Source organism: Charadrius vociferus, unplaced genomic scaffold (genome assembly GCF_000708025.1).
Source record: "Charadrius vociferus isolate BGI_N301 unplaced genomic scaffold, ASM70802v2 scaffold321, whole genome shotgun sequence".
NCBI lineage: Eukaryota > Metazoa > Chordata > Aves > Charadriiformes > Charadriidae > Charadrius > Charadrius vociferus.
Window position 1 is genome coordinate 1,014,722 of NW_009646934.1, and position 19,947 is coordinate 1,034,668.

Here is a 19,947-nt window from a genome sequence, read left to right on the forward strand (position 1 = left end):
TAGGGAAAGCGCAGGATGGCCAGCTCGATCTGGGGAGACAGAGCCCTTGCCTCAGGCATCGGGGGCGGCCGCCCCACGGCTCACCTTCCCGTCCCACAGATTTCAGATTCCTCTCTGCCCACCCGGAGGTCTGCTTTTTGAGGCCCCGCACAAATATGAGGCATTTCCTCACCCCACCCAGCCACAACGTCTTGCCCCAGCAAAACGGGCAGGGCTGAGGAGACCCGGCAGTCTCCACTCCCGATCCTCCGTTACCCTCGTGTCAGACAGCGCTTGGGAAAGGTCAAAATTAAAAAACAACCCCACGTCGCAAAGGGTAACTGTGCCATAAAACGATTCCGCGAGCAGATGGATTCCCCCTAAACGCTGCGTGGGAGACGCCACCCATCCCTCCTCTTCTGAGGGGGACTTTGCTAATTGCGAAGCGCCGGGAGTATATTTTTTTGTGCGTGCTTGAAATCCAACCTGCTCCAAGGCGACAGACGTGCGGCGCCGGACGCCCTCGCCTTAGCCCATGCTGCCATCTCCCGGCAGCCCATGGCCACCGCACCGGGGTGGTCCCCACCAGGGTGACACCCCACCACTGCCACCAAAGACAGCAAGCAGTTGACAAAGCAGCTCCGTCCTCCTTCCCTTCGACCCTGCGGCATGCTCCCTGCTACCCCCAGACCTGCATTCCCATTCCCACCCTGCCACCTTCCCAGGGAAGCAGGGCCACCAGTGTGAAGGGGGCTATGGGGAGGAAAATGAATGCACGAGCGACGCTCAACCCTCCTGGCATCGCTGCAAGCCCCCAGGTCACCCTACCATAGTGATCCCCAGGCTCCAGATATCAGATTTGACGCTGTACCCCTTCTGGTTCAGCTCCGGGTTAATTCTTTCAGGCTGTGAACAGAGACAAAGGTGGTTGAGGAACGGGGACGGCCCCAGTGCGATCCCCACACCCAGGGCTCACCGACCTCAGGTAGGTCTTTCATGGTGACAGGCCAGCACCACTTAGTTCATGCCACCAGCTTGCTCCCTTGGTTGTCATGGGGCCAGATCTGGTCCCGCACCCTTGCTGGTAAGGGCAGGCAGTGAAATGGGTCACCAGAGGCAGATGGTACCTGCACAAGGGACTGGGGTGGTGGGGCTGACCCAGCACATCTGGCATGCAGGGGGTGACAAGCCTCAATTCTCCAGGACTGTTTTCACCCTGTGCAAGTGCTCCACAGAGAGTGAATCCTGAAGAGCAGCTCCTGGAAGGAGTCTGAACGACCCACTCCCTGGGGACTGTTTTTCCTCCCAGATGGAAAGTATTATTGTCCCCACAGGGCAAAGACCAAAAAATGCAACTCAGAGTAATTGCTGAGCCTTCCCCAAGGTCACAGGGAGGTGACAAGGCAGCAGGATGCTGCGCCCAGGAGATCTGATCTGACCCATGAGATCCTTGTCCCCTCTCTGCCCCTTTACAAGTAACTTCAGGGATACGTCTTCCAAAAGGAGTCCCCAGGACACATGCCGGAGGCTGATCCTTCCCCCTTTAGGATGACCCGGTGCCAAGGCTCATGTTCCTCTGGCTGTCCCGCAGCAGCTTTCACACGCAGCTTCTCCGCGGCTCAACTTACAGCCATGTAGGGTTTGCATCCTGCATCCATGGTTTTAGCAACCGAGTCAACGAGGTAACCGCTAATTCCAAAATCGCACATTTTCACCTGCCCCTGCGTATTGATCAACACGTTAGAGGGCTTTACATCTGCAAGAAGGAACACATACCACAGTCACTGTCACGCAGAGGTGGCTGTGCCAAGCCAAAAAAAGCCAAAGAGCTTTCTATCAGCAGAGGGCACCAGAGGTGGCTGTGCAAAGCCCTGCGCTTTGTGCACACCAGGAACCCGGCTGGCTGCAGCTAGGCAAGTTCAGGTGACCACCTCATGGGCCTGTCATATGTCCTGCAAGCGTCCCTGCACTTGCAGACTCCTCTCCCTGATCTGGGGCGGTTTGGGAGGTAACCCTGCATGTAGCCATTGCATACCACTGCACCGGGGATGGCCACGGGCATCAGAGGGCTCCCAAGGGAACAGCTCAGCAGGGCTGGGGGCATCTCCAGAGGATGTCTGCAAACACCTGGAGCTGTGGCCAGTCCCCAGCTGGAGCGGGTGGGCAAGGGTGAAGAGGAGCAGGGGTTGCAGGGGAAGGGGGGAGCAGTAAACTAAGACAAGGATCAGGATTTCAGAAATGCCCTCTAATTTTGAAGATAGCAAGCTTGAAGGCACTGCAAACAGCAGCAGGAGTGTGGGTGCTCCACACCTTATGGAAATCAGGCCAGTGTCTCATCTATTTATTACTGCCAGATTTATCTGCTTCCCATCACGGCCTTATAATCTTTGGTGCATTCACACTTGCATCACGCTTATGAAGGCAGTTATGATCACCATCAGAAAAGGAAATTAAGGGACAGAAAGAAGCCAGTAAATGATAACCATGAGAGCACAGAGGTGCTTTCCTGTACTGCAGGCAACCGCTCTCTGTGAGGCTAATCCCAGATGAAATCTCAACACAGAGCAGGTAGTGCAGGCTGCCCTGTTTTCTCTTGTCCCAGCACCCATCCTCCAAAGGGAGCAATCCGTTCCCTGTTGCCGCCCAGAAATAAGAGGTCTCTTCATGCAAGAAACTCCTCTGTCTACATGTGATAAACTATTAAACAGAAGAGCTGAAACACCATCCGAAGGAGGCCAGAAGCTGCTTTGGAGTCCTGCTTATTAGTATTGGGCGGTTTATAGTTCTGTAACATCTGCTCTCTAGTCAGCATTTTGCAATCAAAAGCTTCAGGTATCTGAGATCCTCACCCATCTGTTACTATGCTGAAATAAGACAATTTTCAGTGGAAATCAAACAAGTAAACAGAAATCCAGAAGCCAAGCAGCATTTTCCACCTACTGTAAATGATACAGAAGGCAGAAACTCAACCCCCAGCCACATGCAGAATGTACAAAATGTGACTGCCTGCTAGAGCTGAACTCCGTTCGCTTCAGATGCTCCTCTCCCCAGCAGCCACACACTCCAGAGGGGGCTTTTTCCTCCTCATGACAAATTGAAAATGACCCTTTAAAAATAAAGGTGTCAAGCAGCAACACTGCAAATTTGTTTCTTTCTGAGTGTGTTCATGGCATCTTTGAGATGCTCTAGAGGGGAAAATGTCAGAAGAGCTTAAGGAGGGTATTCATGACTTCACTTGAGGCTATTTTAGGTATAAAACTATCCTGCCCCACCAGTGCTCAGGGTAGCTCACAGAAGGGGATGGTTAGATCACTGCATGAGGCATCACGCTGGCATGGAGCCACCTCTCACTGCATGTCAACGCAGAGCTGTCAAGCTAGGGGAGAAGCCTTCGCAAAGCCTGATCCAAAGCCTGCTAAGGTCAGAAGAAAAAGTCTGTTTAAATTTTGCAGAGGTGTTGATGCAGACCATGGATTTAGACCATGCATTAGGGAAATGCAGCCCAGGGGCAATCAGCCCTTTCTTTGCCAGCACAATCAGGCTGGAGCTCGCTTCTCCTCCCCCTCAGGGAAACACGGGGACCAGCATGCAGTTTTTAAAGAGCAAACCAACAGAAATTTCCTCTGACTAGGTTTTGCTAGTCATGAGATGCTGGGGAATGTTCTTGCTGTCAAAGGCCCATTTTATCTCAGGTATTTTGGGAGCCCTGGGCCTGGCCACAAGGCCAGTCCTTGCGAGGCAGAGAGCACGCGGTGCAGGGCACACACACCAGCATGGTCACGGCTGTGTGCCTGGCACTTACCTCTGTGGATCACGGAGAGCTTACTGTGTAGATGTTCTAGTGCTTTTACGATCTGAAACAACAAATCTGGAGTGAATCACAGCTGGCAACACCAGGATGAGGAGGAAATGCTATCTGGCTTCACCTGCCCCATCCTCACCAGACCAGAGGGAAGGAACTACAACTCCCACGAGTCCTGCACCCTCACAGCAGCCTGAGGTGGCAGTGGGTACCCAGGGATCTCCCAGGGGCACCAGGACCTGAATCATAGAGTCATAGAATGGTTCAGGTTGGAAGGGACCTTAAAGATCATCTAGTTTCAAACCCCCTGCCCTGGGGGGCACCTCCCCCCAGCCCAGGTTGCTCCAAGCCCCGTCCAACCTGGCCTTGAACACCTCCAGGGATGGGGCAGCCACAGCTTCTCGGGGAAACCTGCCCCAGGGGATCACCGCCCGCACAGGGAAACATTTCTTCCTAATATCTCATCTAAATCTGCCTTCTTCCAGTTTGAAGCCATTCCCCCTCATCCTATCATAGAATTATAGGATGAGAAGGGCGAAGGAGCTGCAGGGCCCTCCCCACATCTAATGCTGTGCTGCCTCTCGATTACGTATACAGGCACGTTTTGGGTATTTATGCTTTATATATAACATCATCTCAGCTGAAATACTGGAAATCAGCTAAGAACATTCATGTGGGCTGGCCCGTGGACCATGCTCTTCCTGGTGCCAATGCAGCAGGGAGACTGTCACATAGGCCTTGGTTTACAAGAGAAATACCCTTTCCCCTCCCTCCTTGCCCCGGCAATACTCACAGAGACAGCTATTTTTCCTAAGATGTCCTCAGGAATCGTCAGGCCTTTGTCAATGACGTGTTTGTAGAACTTGTCCAGTGAGGTATCCATCAGCTCCATACAAATCCAAACGTCTCCCTGGAGGACAAAGAAAGCAAATATCTGCCCACTGGAATGAAGCATCCTTTCCTTTCCTTTCACACGCAAAGGTCTTTTTTGGCACTTGCCTTTTGCTGGCCTGTTTGCCTCTTCCCTGTCTTTTAAAATTCATCCAATAAAACTCTACGGGGCCTTCTCTTTCCCTCCTCCCCAGCTGGAATGAAGTGCTGTCCACCACCATTTAGGGTGCATTTTCTGCTGTCTTTCCCCAAAGCAGAGTCCCAGTGATTTAGGAGTCCTGAAAGTTACTGGGACTGAGGTTCCCTACATGCTCAGGTCACTGCAAGTGCTCAGCCAGGAAAAGTTCAGCTCTGCAGAGCTATGCTCAAAACTCTTCAATAAATCTTGCTCTTCAGAGCTTTCCACATTTTTCCTCCATGTGGCTTTCTCATTGCAAGTCATGACAATATTAACACTAACGGATCAGGCTGTGAGTCGGTTGTCCCCATCACTCAAACCCACCACCAAGCCCCAGGGTCTGGGCACAAGGGCCTCGCACATTCCTGGCACCAGGGCTTGGCTGCCCTCGGATTCTCCTCGCATGGGACCGCATCCCTCCTCGCTTGCCAAGAAGTAACAGTATGTGACAGATCCTTAGGCTGGGATTGAGCAAATCCACATCGTACCAAGTCTCCATGTCTAGATGGAGATTAAACCCCTGGCCATTGGAGGGATTCTCCCAGGGGCAGTGCGGCTGATCTCCAGGATGCCATACCTCTCGGAAAAGCGCCCCATAAAACGTGACAGTGAAGGGGCAATCTACCGTCCTCATGGAGATATCCAGATCCATCAATAACCTCTTCTGCTCCTGACTGTTCACTGTGGCTCGGATCCGCTGGAAGACAAAGCATTTTAGCATTGACTGTCAGCACCTCCGTACCACACTGCTGCCGCTGCAGAGGGCTCACCACAGCCATACCTGTGCTGGCCGCAGTGCCTTGACATCACACCTTTACCCTTTTATCACACCTCTTTGTATTACCCTTCTATCGTATCTCTTTGTCATAGGCACATGACAAGCACAGTACCCACAGCAGGAGCACCCTGGTGCCACCGAAGGCAATGCTGGATGAAGGGATCTTCTCACCTCAGCCCAAACTGCAGGTGATTTTGCTCTTCCCTGCAAATGCCACTCGTTTTGCATCAGCCAAAAGTCACCGTGGCTTGGGAGAGGAGAAAGGAGCAGGAAATCAAACTCTAGGCTGGTGGAAGCCCATGATTTTCAGAGCTGCAGTGGACATCTATTTACATCAGCAGACTTTGGTCACAAGAGAGGACTCCAGCCCAGCAGCCAGAACCCGTGTGCTCCCCATGGCACTGGAAAATGGACATTTCCCTGTCTCCAAGGGAAGAGATGTCATTTATGTGAAACACCTGGAGAATCATCTGCTGGGAAGCACCACAAAGGGGCATGACACAGTCCAACACTGGTCACACACATATTCCAGGCTCCTTGGCCAAAGCTACTCGAGGTCAGTAATGTGACAGAATTAAATTCAGCATCGCAGATGCAAGTAATAGCCTGAACGTTCCTGCCATATCCTCTGCAGATCTTCCATCATACTCAGAGAGGTTTTTTGCAGTTTACTGAACACCAAAGCAAACAAGAGGACTAAATGCAGAGCACGGAGGCCCTGAGACACATCGCAGCGTCCACAGGAGTCTATCCACAACTGAGGAGCTAAGATTTTTCTTTCAGTTTGCTCATAGCTTCCAGCTCTGCATCTTTTTTTTTTTTCTTTTTTCTTATTCTGAAAGGAAACTTGAGCTAAAATTCAGCCAAGCAAAAATTGGTCCTTCTCAAAATACAACTTTGCCCGTGACTATTTCCCTAGGCTGCAAGCTTATGAGTCTAAACTGCTGTTATGAAAACTTTTAATAATAGCACCTACAAGCCTGTCACGGATCAAGATCCCAGCGTAGCAGACAAAATGTGAAAATCCCAACAAAAATTTCCCTTTCCAAAGAGCCTAAAAAAGTCCCAGCTGAAGAAAATTATCTTATGCCATTACATTTACAGTACACTCTTCTTTACAATTACAATTAGCGTGCAGAGTCCTGAATCTGAGGGCATTTCTCCATTAGAAAAAAAGATGTGTATTTAAAAATTGATGGCAAACAGCTCGTAAAATCCTAGCAAAAACAGGAATATTGCAGACAGAGACGAACAATATGTTTGTATGCACCACAATGCTGGAAACACATTGAGCACCATACTTTCAAAACACATCCCTTTTCATGGTTAAATGGTCCAAATCTACCTCAGCACCCTTTGCCCTTGTACAGAAAGAGGATTCCATAAGGAAAGAAGTCGATCCCAGTAAAGGCATGCGTCAGAACAAGCGAGATTAGAAATGGGCATGAACGAGAGCGCAGAGGGTGTCCCCACACAACAATACAAACAGAAAGCACCTCGGGAGGCTCACTCTACCTTCACTGCCATGATCTGCCCGCTAGGCATGTGCCGCATCTTCTCCACCACCCCGTACGCACCTCGTCCCAGCTCGGAGATGGGCTCCAGGTCATCGGCTTTCACCTCAAAGTTCTGCGGGGGAAAAAAACATCAGCGCAAAGGCGGCTGCTGCGTGTACGTGCTATGCAAGGAGCGAAATGCCCTGAAAATCTAGCCCTGCTTGGCACATAAATTCACCTCTGTGCATCCCCATCCCTGTGTTCATGAGGCTTGGAAAAAAAATCATGGTCCTCAGGGGCTGTCAGGAGGATTAATTCCTGTGCAGTATTTAGCAGAGTTCTGAAAAGGACATGCCTCATAACGGCATGAGCAGGGAGCTCGTGTCGATGAGCATCCCGAGCAGGGCAGGCGCAGAAGGGACCGCTCCTTCGGTCCTTTGCTCCCCACCACCGCCCGCACCTGAGTGTCCCTCCCGGCCACCTTTAGCTGCCAGCACTTCCAGCTTCTTCATCCTCTAAGGGCTGGGATGGAAAATGCCGTGGCAGCCTCTCCCGTAGGAATCAGTGTTTTACTCCTTTTTTTTTTCCTTCCATCCTCCTCCTCCCACAAACAATCATGGAAATTTCTCCAGGGTTGTTTTTTTTTAAGGCCTATAAAAGCTTATTTCTTCAGACCTGTAGATTGGCCAAATACCATCTGAGTGTGCCCCATTTTTAAACCACGGAGGATTTATTTTGTCTAGCATTTGAGATCTCTCTTTCTCCTGGCCTTACACAAAGGACGACTTTGTTTGGAGCCCTGCATTTTAACCTGCCCTTCTCCTTTCTGCCACGATATTGTGCAGCAGCTCTATTTTTTGGTTATTATTATTTTTGGATGTTTAAAATATGCCTTTGCTACTAAAACCAGCCATTCTGTTTGCTGAACGCACAACCACATCAGTCAATCATCCTACAGAAAGAAGCGGGTTATAATGAACTGATTCACAGTGCATAATCCCACACCGCTTTTTGCCGGCACAGCAGAAAAAAGAGAGAGAAAAAAAAAAAAAAAAAACCTGCAGCCTGAAATGTGCTGGCTGGGGACGCCCCGGCGTGCGGGGCCATACACTGCGTTACTGTGCGCTCGGGCGCCCGGACACTCACTGGCAGCTACGCCGCCTGCAAAAGGAGCCCTGACTAACACTTCTGCGTTAACAGCAGAGATTTAAGCATCTCTGACTGCCTGACACTGCTCCCGCTGTTCAACAGGACCCTCTCCAAAAAAGCACTTGGACTCTCTCAAGGCCACTCTTAAATTTAGCAGCAAAGTTTAAAGGGAGAGGAGGGAAAGCGGCTTTCCCTCAGGATCAGGGTTGAGTGTGGGAAGGCGGGTAGAAGAGGGAGCACATCCTAAAGGAACTTGGCTGGAGCGGGTCCAGAGGAGGGCCACAAAGATGCTGTGAGGGCTGGAGCCCTTCTCCTATGAGAGGCTGAGAGCGTTGGGGGTGTTCAGCCTGGAGAAGAGAAGGCTCCGGGGAGACCTCAGAGCCCCTTCCAGTCCCTAAAGGGGCTCCAGGAGAGCTGGGGAGGGACTCTGGATCAGGGAGGGGAGCGATGGGACGAGGAGGAATGGCTTCACACTGGAAGAGGGGAAATTCAGATGAGATCTGAGGAAGCAATGTTTCCCTGTGCGGGCGGTGATCCCCTGGGGCAGGTTGCCCCGAGAAGCTGTGGCTGCCCCATCCCTGGAGGTGTTCAAGGCCAGGTTGGACGGGGCTTGGAGCAACCTGGGCTGGGGGGAGGTGGCCCTGCCCAGGGCAGGGGGGTTGGAACGAGATGATCTTTAAGGTCCCTTCCAATCTAAACCATTCTATGATTCTATGAAACAGGTAACAGATCTATGGGAAGTGCACGCCATGGCATGGGAGCCCCTCTGAGATAGCCACCTATCCGCAGCCATAAAAAAGACCAAGCTCTGGGTTTTACAAGTGCATTTCTCTTCGCACCATCCAACATGGGCTCTCTGCCTCCATGCATGGAGCCTTTTTGGAGCACTTGAGCTTTTCCTCATCCCTGGGACGGCAGGGGAGAAATGATTTTCTTGGAGCAGGCGCTTGCTCTAGCAGCAGGCATTTTCCCTGCCTCGGTACTGCATCATTTTGCTCCAGAGGCATCTCACACTCCTTCCACCTTCCAGCCCTCGCTCCATGCCAGGGAAAATACAAAACACAAAATGAAAGAAAAGCATCCAAAGATAGACATTATAAAACACTATTGGATTAGCATTTCACTTCATAAATTAACTCACTGACACCGAGGCCTATCTTTTGCACCTAATAAATTTATTGCCCAGCTTTAAAGTGCTTTTATGAATGCTGCTGTGCCATTTTCTCCTATCAAAATAGCTGTCCTCAGTTTTAGTTTTTTCCCTGCTATTTTTTTTTTTTTTTTATTTTAGAACTCAGGTGGACTGGTTTCCATGCTGTCAGAAGGATTTGCTTCCAGGACAGGAAGATCTACCCTGAGTTAGACTCCGGAGGAGACAGCCTTTAGTATTAGCAAAAGGAAATACTTTGGATGAAGGCTTTAAATCAGCAAAAGAACTGCAAAGGAGAGTAAAACCCACTGTTCGCAATCCCTTGTTTTATAATCGCTATTTCCAGGGGATTAGCTGCACCTTATTGAGGCAAGGAAGGAATTTCCAAGGTGGAAAACATGAAGGGGACTCAGGTGTCATGGGATGCAAAGGGTGAGCGTTTGGGGGCATGTTCATCAGAGCAGTGATGACCACTAGGTCACACTGCAGCTGGCCATGGGGCCATCGGTCCCACACAGACAGCCCTTGTTGGAGAAGCCCAAACACCAGATGCTCGTCAGCTGGAGGTGGCTGGAGGTGGCTGTCAGGGTTCACACAAGCCCCACGCTGGCTCTTCTTAGCTTCTTTTCATCAAGCAACTGCTTTCTGTTTCAAGAAAAATGGCCTATATTTTTTTTTAATAGCTGGTGTTTATTAATCTGCCCTTTTTTGGGGGACTGAAGTTAAGCAATCCCACGAGCAACCCGCCTGGACGAGCAGCCAGAACCACAGCAGCCAGCCCAGGAATGGTCGCCTGTCCCCAGAGGTCTTCTTCTCACCATAACTCCTAGTCTTACCTCCTCACCAATCGAGATACAGGCTTTGGAGTCTAGATCTCTGGGTGGCCTGCAGGAGAGAAAAGGGAACAGATGTGAAATGTCCTTTACGAAGATCAGTTTTCCCTCAATGAGTAAATACAACCCCCGTGGCCACCCGGGCCATCCCCTCACACCCCCAGGCCAGCAGCCCTCGCAGCCCCAAGCAGTCACACCAGTCTCCTGCCTTTGCAGGATCAATAGATACATCCAAGATCCACAAAGTCACCCCAAAAAGGGGTCAGGAAAGAAGCTGCTGCAGTTGGCATTTCTCACGTGCAACTTCCCCGTGCAGGAACCCAGAGAGGTTCACTGGGAAAGGCAAGCCAGGTGGCAAGCGCCAAATCTCTGCCAGCCTGTATGAAAAATGGATTAAACGCGCATAAAGGTCTAAACCCACTGTAAATGATTACCCAAGTCATACAGCACGGGTTAACAGGCTAATAAAAGTCAATCCTCAAGGAAGCAAAGAAGGCCAAGCAGGCTGGAGTTGCACAAACTGTCTTAAAAACATAAGGTTTTCTTCTGGAAGGCCGAGTATGGAGGGAAGGGGACGCGTTTTTATGCCTTGACCAAATGCATGTTAATACATGTTACTCAAACTGGGTGGCAGAAGTGCCATATCAGTTAAAACTGGCTGCCCATTCTGCTTTTTCCTTTTCACGGGCACATCACGAAGACATGAGACATGAGGGGCAGTGATGGGCTGAGACCCCCTGCTTGCACCTGGGGCTACAGGAGAAATTCAAGGGCTGTTATTAACCTCCCTAATGGTGCCAACATTAACTCAGGCGTTCTGCCCTTCTTCCTCGTGGTCCTCCTGTGTTCCTCCCCTTGTCCCAGACCTGCAGGCAGGAGCCCCGGGTGCTGGCCGTGACCGGCCGCCGGCCCCTGGCCGCGCCAGCGCAGGCGCTCGCGGAGGCTGGAAGGCAGCTGGAGTTCGTGGTTTTCTTTTTATTCTCCCTTAGTGTTTGCAGACTTACGTGGAGCTTGTCTGTGGTTGCTCAAATGCTTCTTTAGGAATTTTCAGCCCAGGGTTTCTCTTCTTGCCTGCAAAACAAGAAAGGGGCAGAATTAAAGAAAGGCGCTTTTTTTGTTGTTGTTGTTTTGTTTTGGTTTAATTTGCAAAACACAGCTTGTCTATATTTGTTGACCTTATTTAACATAAATGCCCGGCCGGGCTGGTGGTGTAGACTCAGGGCACAGAGTTCAAAACATAAAGTGCCTTTGTTCAGTAACGCTTCATTTAGACCTGCAAGGTCTGGCTGCCAACTTGGTACAGAAAACAGGCAAGAGCTCTGGCACAGGCAGGCCATGTGAAAATGCAAAGAGAAAGGTATTTCTCCTTCGTCAGCCCTACCCACGTAGGATCCCTTAAAATGTTTCTTAGAGTTTAAACCGTTCCAGATACATAACTGTGAACGCTGGCAGGATTAAAAGTCTTTTTACAATCGAATCTGAAAGTCCAGAACCAGATTCTGATTCTGTTTAAATGGCTGTTTCACCTCTCAGTCATTAAAGTTGTGCAAACCCAGCAAAAATAAAGCAGAATTAAGTTTGCAGGCTTCAAAGCCATTTGTTTCTGTCCACACTGACCAGCCAAGCTTTTCTGAGCTGGATGTAGCTCAAGCTCTGAAGCAGTTCAAATGCAGGCTCTCCTGTAAAGGGGCTCCAAGCCGGCAGACACAAGAGCCAGGCAGGCTGGAGAAATACAAGAACCTTTTTATGACTAAACACATACAGCCACATTTCAGCACGGGGATTTGAATTCATGGATAAAATAACCTGAAAACATAAGTCATGTCATCAAAACCCCAAAGTAAACATCTGGCTGTTTGGCTGGGTAATAAAATCCCTGGTCCCCCCAAAACAGCACAAGCATCTAATTTAGGCGTTACACATTTTTAACCTAACAATTTATATCAATTACTGTCTGTCTTTTAAGCATGAGTTTTACTCTCTCCTCCCAACGCTCTCTTTCAAACTTTACCTATACATGTTTGAGTTTGTTTTTCCTCTTGACACAAACTCCCGTCAATAGATGTCTGTGCGTCCCAGTGCCGGAGGGGTGCTACATCAAAGCGCAGGCACCCAGAACTTAAAATGACCTTTTTGAAGCAATTAGTCAGTTCAGATTGCCAACCTTGCTTTTTTTCTTTAATCGTCTTTTTTTTTTTCCCTTGTCTGCTCCAAAAGACAGGATCGCGCTCGCTCCTTTTGGCAAAGAGTCATTCCGGGATGGGACAGACTGTGACAACCCAGCTGACACCTCGTGGGAAAAGCATTTATTGGAAATCACTGTGCACACTCGCTATTGTTATTAGAAATCAACAGAGCTGCAAATTTACAAAAGGGGGGGGGGGTTAAGCAGCAAAGTCTCTGCTCCAAGGAGCTTCCAGTCTAACGCAGAAAAGGCAAAATAAAAGCAGCAAGGTCACTCAGAAGCATGAAGAATAGCTCTCATTTTTCCCAAGTGGTAAAAGCCAGTCTGCAAAGAAGTAAAAATTGTTGTAAAAACAAGTGGAGGAATTTCTACAGTTAGCAGAGCTGTTCTTTGACCCTTTTCCTTCTCGTTTTCTTGGTTGTACTACGAAGGCCACTAGAAAGCACAAGCGAGGAGCAAGCCCCGCTGCGCAAGATGCTCCAGATACCATTTCTTGCCCAAGCTGTGTCAAGCGCGCATCGGATCCCACAGGCTGCCAAATGGGCAACAGCGTTCTTGACGTCGTCATGTTTTAGATAAAAAAAAAAAGAATCTCAAAAATACAGGTCTCGCAGTGCAGGCAAACAAACCTCCTATTGGTGTGGTGATTTCAAAGTCTGCCATCCCAGCGGCCTCTCTGCCTCCAAAAACCCGCCTGCATCCTCTCGCAGCTCAAGCAAACAAGACAACCACGGGCACAAGAAAAGCAGCGTCTCGCTCTCTACAACTGTCTGAAAGGAGGGTGCAGAGAGGTGGGAGTCGACCTCTTCTGTCAAGTAACAGGGGATAGAAAAGGGGAAATGGCTTCAAGTTGCACCAGGGGAAGTTTAGATTGGATATTAGGAAGAATTTCTTTACTGAAAGGGTCATCAGGCATTGGAACGCAGTTACCCAGGGCAGGGGTGGAGTCCTCATCCCTGCAGGTATTTAAGGGTCATGTAGATATAGTGCTCAGGGACATGGTTTAGTGGTGGGTTTGGCAGTGTTAGGTTAACGATTGGACTGGATGGTCTTACAGGTCTTTTCCAAGCTAGGAGATTCTGTGATTCTCTCTTCACCCGTATTTTGCACGTGGGAATCAAGACACAGTAATTCGCCACCTTCCCATGGAGGCAGCAAATGCCTCTCCAGCTCCAGGGCTGAACTCTTCCTATTAACACTCACCAGCCGCCTCTTGGCGTACAGCTACACACCGACCGTCCCGCCATCCACACTGCCGCGACGGCATTCACACACCAACCAAAAGCAAAAGAGAAACAAGCACAAATTTGCTTTGTTCTTTCCTTTTTTTCTTTTTTTCCCTTCGCGGATTTGCTTGCACAATCCCATGTCCTGTACCTGACCCTCAGGACCCGGCTCGCAGGCAGCTCTAGGAAGGCGAAAACGAACCTACTGGAAATTCACCTAATTTGAACGTGAACCAGAACAGGTTGTACAGCACTGAATCTTCTTGTGGTCCACCAGCGGTGTCAGCAGAAGAACTAGGTAGCAAAATGCCAACCCCAAATAAATATTAAAAGCCTCCTGCCTTCTGGTGAAATAAAATCTGCACTTTGGGGAGTTTATTTTCCGTGTCTCTTCTTCACAGAATACAATATTTTGAAACTTTGCCATTTTTTTGAAGCCCAATCTGTTCGCGTATTCGAGTTGCCAAGACACAGACACAGTTTAACGTTCTTGGGGGGTGTTTCTTTTCAAGAAAGAAGAACGCAACGACGGTAGCGAGAAGAAAATGCGGATTTCACGACAGCACCAGGAGAAGGGATTAGAGACGGGAATTGCCATAGTCTTAGTGATCCTGAACGTGACGCTGCCGTAAAAGCGGGGGCATGGAGCAGCGGTCAGCACCGCTCTGCAGAGGAGATTTGGCTGCAGCAGGGTGCGGGAACCGGGGTCCCCCTCTCGCCCCGCGGCCCAGCTCCCCACTGCATGAGGGATGGGGGGGCTCAGCTGAGGCTCTGTAGCCACTCCGAAAAAAACAAGGGTCCAGGTCACACGTGTTTCCAAGAGTTTCTCCCCAAAGGCAACCACTGACGCTCAGAGGGCTTGTTTTTAAAGGAAAAAAAAAAAAAAAATTGGAAGTCCCAAGATCAGTTCTCTTCGATAGTAACTGCCAAGCAAGTATCTCGCTGTCAAAACAAAATCCCCCAGTTTACCGTAGCAGACATCGGCTTTCAAAGACAACGCTGTACGAAACTGTAGTTTGCAGAGAAAGTGCAGGAGTTGAAAATGTGGAGGCAGCTTAAAAACACACAAAATTGGACGTTACCTGTTCCATCCACCAGAAAAGCAGCATTTTCCATCGTGTTTTTATGAACCGTTATTATTTTTAGCTTTGTTTCCTGAAGAAAATCACCGCGTGTGTGTATTTGACAGTCTGTGCCCCTTGTGGCAAGTTTAAATCCACTGGCCAATTTCAGCGCTATCTGATGGAGAAAATGAGCTTTTGGAAACTGCAAATCTGAGAAAAACAGGTGACTAACAAAGTCCCCAACTCAGAGGCAGCTGCAGCACAACAGCAACCCCTGGCAGACACCGGGCATCACGCTGAAGCTGTGCAGAAGCCCCGGGTGTCTCACACACCAAAATAACACCAGGAGGTTCAATTCCAAGGCACAAACCAGCCTGAGTGAGCATCAGTGCAGAGGATTCACTGCAATTCCTTTGGATTTGTGGTAAGGAAAGCCCTAACGAGCCATCACACAAAGCATGGAGTCTAAACTCGGCTCCTTCTGCAAAAGGTTCACAGTCCTGGTTGATCAACAGATGGGATCGTACATCTGCTCCCCAGCATCCAAATAGTCATGAGTTTTCTGGGTAAACAGCCACTGGTGGCTTTCTGGTCGCTGAGCCTTCAAGCTAAAGCTCATTTGAGAGCTCTCCCTGCAATTTTCCACACAGAGACTTCCACAAGCACTTGACTCAAAAGCCAGGTTTTAAGAATAATTGAGGGGAAAAAACAGACTGGTTTGGAGCGATGCTGAGAGACATCTCCAGAACCGAGTTCTGATTCAGTAAAACATCCAGGGTATCTCTAACGTTAAGCACAAGCTTAAGTCTACTTTCTTTTAGCAAAAACCCACAGTATAGAATCATAGAATGGTTTGGGTTGGAAGCGACCTTGAAGACCATCCAGTGCCACCCCCTGCCTGGGCAGTGGCACCTCCCCCCAGCCCAGGTTGCTCCAAGCCCCGTCCAACCTGGCCTTGAACACCTCCAGGGATGGGGCAGCCACAGCTTCTCGGGGCAACCTGCCCCAGGGGCTCACCGCCCGCACAGGGAAACATTTCTTCCTAATACCTCATCTAAATCTCCCCTCCTCCAGTGTGAAGCCATTCCTCCTCGTCCTATCACTCCATGCCCTTGGAAAAAGTCCCTCCCCAGCTCTCCTGGAGCCCCTTTAGGGACTGGAAGGGTAATATTTACTGGAAGTAAATATTGAACTGACTGGTGCTAGAGAAGTCGCCACCTTTAAAAACCCTCTCTGCTTTCTCGGCGCAGGACCCGCTCAGGACAGCAGTAACGCAAGCCGGTACCCGCATCCCTGCAACTCCTGCGCCCGACTCCCACCCTGCGTGCCTTCCACGGGGGCACTGACTCCACCAGCCCAAGAAAGTCAATGCTGAGTACAAAGTGAGGTCTGAAAGCAAAATTCTTAATAGGAAAAAGAAAACCTGCCTTAATGAAAACACATTAAATACTTCCCTGTGAAGGTCTTAAACCCAATTCCTGTGGGAGGGGAGAAAAATACAACTTCCACCGAGCTCGTTAACCTCTTCCCACCAGCCCTGACAGAGCGTACAGAGAGATTAATGTTGCTAGCCCCGTTCAATTAGGGCAGCGTTAAATATCAATATTGAAAAAGGAAACTTCAAAGTTTCACAGCAGAAGGGTAGGAAGCGTAACAGAGGATAATAAAGAAAGGGAAGACAGGAATTCACTACCCACATACGCTGTAACAGAAAATAAACTTGTACTTCTGAAGGAAAATCCCATTCCCCCGTCTCCAGACTTTTCACTGCAGTCAAAAACTTTGTATGATATAATCCAAAGTAAATGGTTCCTTGCCACAAAAAGCTCCTATTTCCTTCAAAGGATATTAACCAGTTCTGTCTTCACCACAATTTATTATTAAAGCTGTGTTCAATAGCCATGTAGCAACACTTTCTTTCAAATAACACTCTTTAACATGTAATTTGCTGGTAAAATTTCACAGGCGGGAAATGCCTCTTTCTCCCACTTTTTTAAGAGATTAAAATTGGCGCATTTACTATTCCTGTCTTTCCTAAGGATTTTTTGCTTGATTTCTTGAAAGGTACTGAAAGCCCAATGATCTGCTTTTCCCCTATCAGCTGTCCTCAGCTGTGTAAGCAAAACCCCCACCCCTAAAATGAGGGCGAAACTGAGATGCTCGGTGTGCTTCCATGGCACAGGAGTGAACCGGCACCTTCTGAGCTCTGCCAGACCGAGCCCTGCACCACACACCTGCACAACCAGCGTCCGAAAGGCCACTGCACCCACTTCGCAGTGGGAAAGGACCCGCGGCCACGGCTTAGGTGCCAAACCCCAAACCGACATAGTTCTTGCAAACCCAAGAAATTCAGATTAACTTTTTTTTTTTTTTTTTTGTCCCAGATGCCCTGGAAATGCCCAGCAGGAGACCATTCTTCATGCAAAAACTTGAGCTCTCATGACTTCATGACTTGAGTCTCAAGACTTCATGCTTCAACTGGGAAGGGCGTCTCTTATCTACAGTGCAGCTCCAGCTCCTATTTCAGCAAGCAATGGTAGATTTCATGCTGTCAAAGAGAAGTTCCAGCCTTGCAGGCCAGGTGGAAATACCCAAACCACTGAGAACTCTGGCCATTACCATGCCTGGGCCCAGGCACATGAACACCAAGGTATCTTAAAGCTGCTTGTGGTACCCAGGGCAGAGCAGGGTCACCTGGAATAACTAACTGCTGCTGTAGATAGAATCATAGAATGGTTTAGGTTGGAAGGGACCTTTAAGATAGTCAGGTCCAACCATCAACCTAATGATGCCAAAACCACCATGAAACCATGTCCCTCAGCACCACGTGTACCCATCTTTTAAATACCTCCAGAGATGGCAACTCCACCACTTCCCTGGGCAGCCTGCTCCAATGTTCAATAACCCTTTGGGTGAAAAAATTTTTCCTCATATCCATCCTAAACCTCCCCTGGTGCAACTTAAGGCCATTTCCTCTTGACCTATCGCCTGTTCCTTGGGAGAAGAGACCAACCCACCCTCACTACCCCCTCCTTTCAGGTAGTTGTAGAGAGCGAGAAGGTCTCCCCTCAGCCTCCTCTTCTCCAGGCTGAACACCTCCAGTTCCCTCAGCTGCTCCTCATCAGACGTGTGCTCCAGACCCCTCACCAGCTCCGTTGCCCTTCTCTGGACATACTCCAGCACACATGAGAGCTCAAGGGCTGGTGATGGACTTGCCCATCTCCTCTGGTCCTCAGTCATCTGCCCCAGCAACAGCTTGGCACTGCTCGCCAGTTCTCAAGGTGAAAAGCTTTTAATCCTGCCCAGCTCTCTCCACTGAGGAATCCCACAAGTGGGGACGCCCCAGCCAAGCGTAAGAGGAGCAGGAAGGCCGGGTGCGTTCCTGGTGGCCCCGCAGTCAACCACTCACCACCTCTAGACTAAACAACAGTCACGGAGCAAAGACGCCTGAGACTCCCTGCCAAATCGCTGCGCTTCGAAATTAAAATATACATAGATAACAAAGTATATTTTAAATGAGTGGGTCTGAGGGAGATGCCACGCTGCCGGGGTCGTACCTGGACTCCTTTTTACAAGCTGGCTCCGTTCCAGCTGCAATGGAAATCAAGTCCTCAGTCAAAAAGAACAAGCACAGATGGGTGTAAATTCATGAACTAGCCACTTCCAGGGGTTTTAGTAGTACAAATATATTTCCCCGGGAGGCCACTTCCCAGAAGCAGCCCCACTTGCCTTCCCAAGGGTTGTTGTGGCATCTCCACAGCCGTGACCACAGTGCTTCCTGCAGCACCACTGCCTTCCTCCACAGGCTTTGGCTGCGTGAAAGCCTTTGAATTTTGCTCCACAGGCAAAGTACAGGATCAGACCATGCCTTTTCAATTTAAACGTCTTTGGGACAGAACTGCAGGTGACAGGCAGGCTGGTGCTGGTGACGATGGCTGGCACGGGGAGGTGCGAGGGAAGTCCTCTCACCACTTCTACCTCCATGGATGGGTTGTGCGTCTCGGTCAACCTTTGGTAAAGCTGCACAAAACCAAGTTGGGCTATACTTGAAGCAGTGTGCCAGGGACAGGGCATGCGAGCGCCTGAGCTGTGCCCACCACCCAGTTTGTAAATGCAGAGCTTTAGCCAAGCCCTAGTTTCTGGAGAAAATCAAAAGCTAGATGTTCACGCAAGCACCAATGATGTGGAAGGGGGCCTGAAAATCTGTTTTCCAACCCCTCATTAAGCCATAGGAAAAAAATTTAATGTGCAAGGGATTCTTAAAACCGGCTGAAGTTTCAACCAAAGGCCAAGGGAAGAAATGAGGTGGATATTGTGCTTTATTTGCCTCCTTGAAATATAATTCAGCTGCTGTCTCCTTAGCCCTGTCGATAAATAAGAGTGGCCAAGTGCCAGTGGTTGCTCCTCCATCACTGCCAGGAGCAACTGGATCAGTTGAAGCCAAATGGAGATGCTCCAACGAGGAACATGGTATGTCCTCTGCGCAGGACAGGGCCGTTTCCTGCACGTCCTTTATCTGTGTCTTCCCTTGTGCTTCTTTGCAATAACTCCCTGGCAATGACAATCTTGAAATCTGTTTCCTTAACAACTCATTTCAGGGCTGTTTGGGAGAAGGGAGCCGAGCCTGCCGCGGTCGTGGGGCTGAGAATCTCCCAGCTCCGGGCTTTCTTCCTCTTGTTTTGGTGCCATGGAGCTGCCAGCGCATTTGGTGGCCATTGGCACACCCAGGTCTGAGCATGCCATCACAGCTGCCAGCCCCATCACCGCGCCCCATCTCCATACTGCAACTCACACCTTTACCTCTCAAGAATTGATGTTTCCCCCCAACAAGGAACCACATTTCAGGGCGGGAAGCAGGAGAGGCAAGAGCACCTTTATGGCTGTGATGGATTTTGCCAACACGTACTGGAATCATAGAATCATAGAATCACAGAATGGTTTAGGTTGAAGGGACCTTGAAGATCACCCAGTTCCAACCCCCCCTGCCCTGGGCAGGGACACCTCCCACCAGCCCAGGTTGCTCCAAGCCGCATCCAGCGTGGCCTTGATTCAGGATACACCTGAAGCACTGTGCCAGGCACAGAGATACCGCAGGACAGCCCTAATTTCCTCTGAACTCCTAGTTCTCCATTCCTTCTTTTGGTGCTTTTCTCCCAAAATAAATAAATAGGTAAATCTCATTTCATCCCAAACCTGGAAACACCGGCGGGCTGTAT

General features: G+C 49.6%; 1 protein-coding gene across 1 annotated transcript in view; it reads right to left on the reverse strand.

The window, feature by feature from the left end:
- Window positions 1–14,783, reverse strand: part of MAP2K6 (mitogen-activated protein kinase kinase 6) — a 22,201-nt gene extending 7,418 nt beyond the window's left edge. The window contains exons 1-10 of the mRNA XM_009894794.1: window positions 14,750–14,783; window positions 11,261–11,327; window positions 10,260–10,308; window positions 7,144–7,257; window positions 5,428–5,547; window positions 4,575–4,691; window positions 3,782–3,833; window positions 1,608–1,735; window positions 808–885; window positions 4–29 (exon numbers count right to left, since the gene is read on the reverse strand). Coding sequence (XP_009893096.1) covers window positions 4–29; window positions 808–885; window positions 1,608–1,735; window positions 3,782–3,833; window positions 4,575–4,691; window positions 5,428–5,547; window positions 7,144–7,257; window positions 10,260–10,308; window positions 11,261–11,327; window positions 14,750–14,783 — 785 coding nt within the window. The remainder of the gene's footprint in view (window positions 1–3; window positions 30–807; window positions 886–1,607; window positions 1,736–3,781; window positions 3,834–4,574; window positions 4,692–5,427; window positions 5,548–7,143; window positions 7,258–10,259; window positions 10,309–11,260; window positions 11,328–14,749) is intronic.
- Between the last annotated feature and the right edge of the window lie 5,164 nt (window positions 14,784–19,947).